The sequence below is a fragment of the Buceros rhinoceros genome, unplaced genomic scaffold, assembly GCF_000710305.1.
Source record: "Buceros rhinoceros silvestris isolate BGI_N320 unplaced genomic scaffold, ASM71030v1 scaffold5737, whole genome shotgun sequence".
Taxonomy (NCBI): domain Eukaryota; kingdom Metazoa; phylum Chordata; class Aves; order Bucerotiformes; family Bucerotidae; genus Buceros; species Buceros rhinoceros.
In genome coordinates, this window is record NW_010422663.1 from 43874 (window position 1) to 46300 (window position 2427).

Genomic DNA, 2427 nt, shown 5'->3' on the forward strand with positions numbered 1-2427 from the left:
GGCTCTTGGCTGGGAGCCTGTGCCATGGCACCAGCAGCTCCCAGCACAGCCAGGCTGTCCCGCCCCAGAGCCCGCAAACGCTGTGGGAATGTCTGCCACTGGTCCTGCATTACAGCTACTGAGTGCAGCACAGAAAGGCTGCATCAGCGTATGTGGGCTCCTCCAATTCAGTAAGCAAGCTGCCTGGACTTCTCAAAAATCCTTTTTAAATGTTTGAAATGTTTCATTTCAGCATATATATATATATTTTTTTTTTAGTTTGTTTTTTTCTTAATGTCCTACTCCTGTTTGATGTATTGACAGAATGATTGGGATTTTTTTTTTTTTGCTTGGTTTTCTGGGAGGTAAAGTAAGTCTTTGTTCATTTTTAAAGGTAGTTGAGTGCCATCCTATCGGAGTTGTCTAAGTTAGATTTACTATATCTATCCAGATATTTCCTTCTCCTTTTTTCCACTCTGTTTAGGCTTTGTGTCTGCTCTCCAGGTCTCTTCTCCAAAGAAACAGGGAGAAAAGAAACAAAAACTTTTGGTTATTCTTAATCTTTATTTCCAGTGATGTCAGACTTCCCCCAAGTCCAGAAGGAATTTTTTAGTGGCCATTTTTCAGCAACCAAAGTTTTTGTCTGTGAGCTGCCTTCTCCCTTCACCTGGTATTTCCAATGTGGGCACAGCAGGGACTGGCTCAGGCTGTGCTGTGCTGCCACAGCACGCAGGGATTTCTCAAGCAGGCACTGATAAACTCCTGAGAAGTTTTGCATAGCCAAATTTTGACATGTTCCATAGGTAGATCTGAGGCCCTTGCATTGGCTAATATAGTCAATAAAAATCAGCTTCCATGTAATTTGGGGATTTTGAGGTGGGAGGGGTTTTCTGTGTTCTTCCTTCAGAGAATCCTCACCAGCATCCCTCTGAACTGTAAACTCTGGAATTAAATCTCAGACATGCTCCTACAGACCATTTCAAACCAGTAGGACTTGCAAAAGCAGAGAGAATAAAAAACAGTCCCCAAGACCTCACTCTGGACCACTGGGGTCTGTGCATAGTCTGTGTCATTTTTGCAGCCATGCATCATATCTGTCTGCTGATTGCATGTGCATGATGATCTCCACGGAGACTTGGAAAGTCAAGGCAGAAATAAGAACTGGTAAGTAAAGGTTACTCTCCTCTCCCTCCTCCTCCTTCTCCTCCTTTCCTCCCAGTGCAATGTGGGTGCTTGCATGATTGCATCCGTATCTTTTGGTATGGATGATGCTTGTCTGGAGCAAAGCACAACCCGTCTGTTTTAATTCTCCCAAACCAGTTTAAACACCTCATATGGATCAGTAGTCCTGCATGGGTGGGAGTGTCTGTGCAGGGGTGTGGGGAGGGAGAGTGGGCACAGGATCTTTTTCTGGGTCTGGCTGTAGGCATCACATCCCATGTAGAGGAGGCCGATGCTACACAAATGGAACACAGTGAGAAATCCAAGGTAGCTTTTCCTGTTCTCTGTGCAGGAAATGTTGACTGGAGGGCAGCAGTAGGGAAATGCAGGTAATTAGTTCCTCTGTCTTTACTGGACACCCTGAAAAATGGAAACATAAATATTGAATTATAAAGACAGAATTTGTGTAGTCTCAGAATATATACATACATTATAAAGCAGAATTTTAGGTCTATGTGTTCAGTTAGCCGGTGGGTACATTGAAGTTTTGCCTCTTTGTATTCACAAAACACTACTTCCTCTTTCCATTGGTGCAAATGACTTGAAATGAATAATGTTTTTCTTGTTTGTTAGCATCATCTCCCCCTGTTGTCGATCGACATCAAATGCAGTGTTCTGGAACATGAGAAAGGCAATACATTTCCTCCAGTTCTTTGTAAGCTGATATGAAGTAGACAGACACCTTCTGAAGTTTTGCGCATGCTGTGCTCTTTTTTTTTTCTTTGCTGCAACAAGAAAAGCCTTTTCTTTTAACCTGGCTTCCTTTGAAGAAGTAACTCGGGAAGCTTCATGGCCTCTCAAGGTAAGTGCATCTATAGTCTGTATTTTTAGATCATGTTTACAGAAAACTATAGTCTTGTACATTTCCAGCAATCAGCAGTCTGATGAAATGAGAGTTTCAGGCTAAAACCACATCAGCCAAAGCACAGTTGTTTTGGCTTCCTTTAATTTTTCAACAATTCAGGAGGCTCCTAAGGAGACTTAAATCTATACTAGAATGTTATTTGAATAAAATATGTTATAAAATGTTCACATCTGCATTCAATCAGAAAACTTAATGTTTGTACCTTTGTGCTCAAACCTGTCAGTACAGAATGTGTGGGAAGGGCAGGTACTGTGCCAAGGGCACCGCAATTTTTGCATACTTCCTTCCTATTCCGCTTTGAAAATATCAAATCTGCAAATGCTTTTCACCCTAAAAACCGGCCAGAGTCCTGATAGGATGTA

General features: G+C 42.2%; 1 protein-coding gene across 1 annotated transcript in view; it reads left to right on the plus strand.

Annotated features, from left to right (window-relative positions):
• The first annotated feature begins 1989 nt into the window (after positions 1 to 1989).
• PLSCR5 (phospholipid scramblase family, member 5) overlaps positions 1990 to 2427 on the plus strand; it is an 11918-nt gene continuing 11480 nt past the window's right edge. Inside the window, exon 1 of the mRNA XM_010140113.1 lies at positions 1990 to 2002. Within this exon, the coding sequence (XP_010138415.1) occupies positions 1990 to 2002 (13 nt within the window). The remainder of the gene's footprint in view (positions 2003 to 2427) is intronic.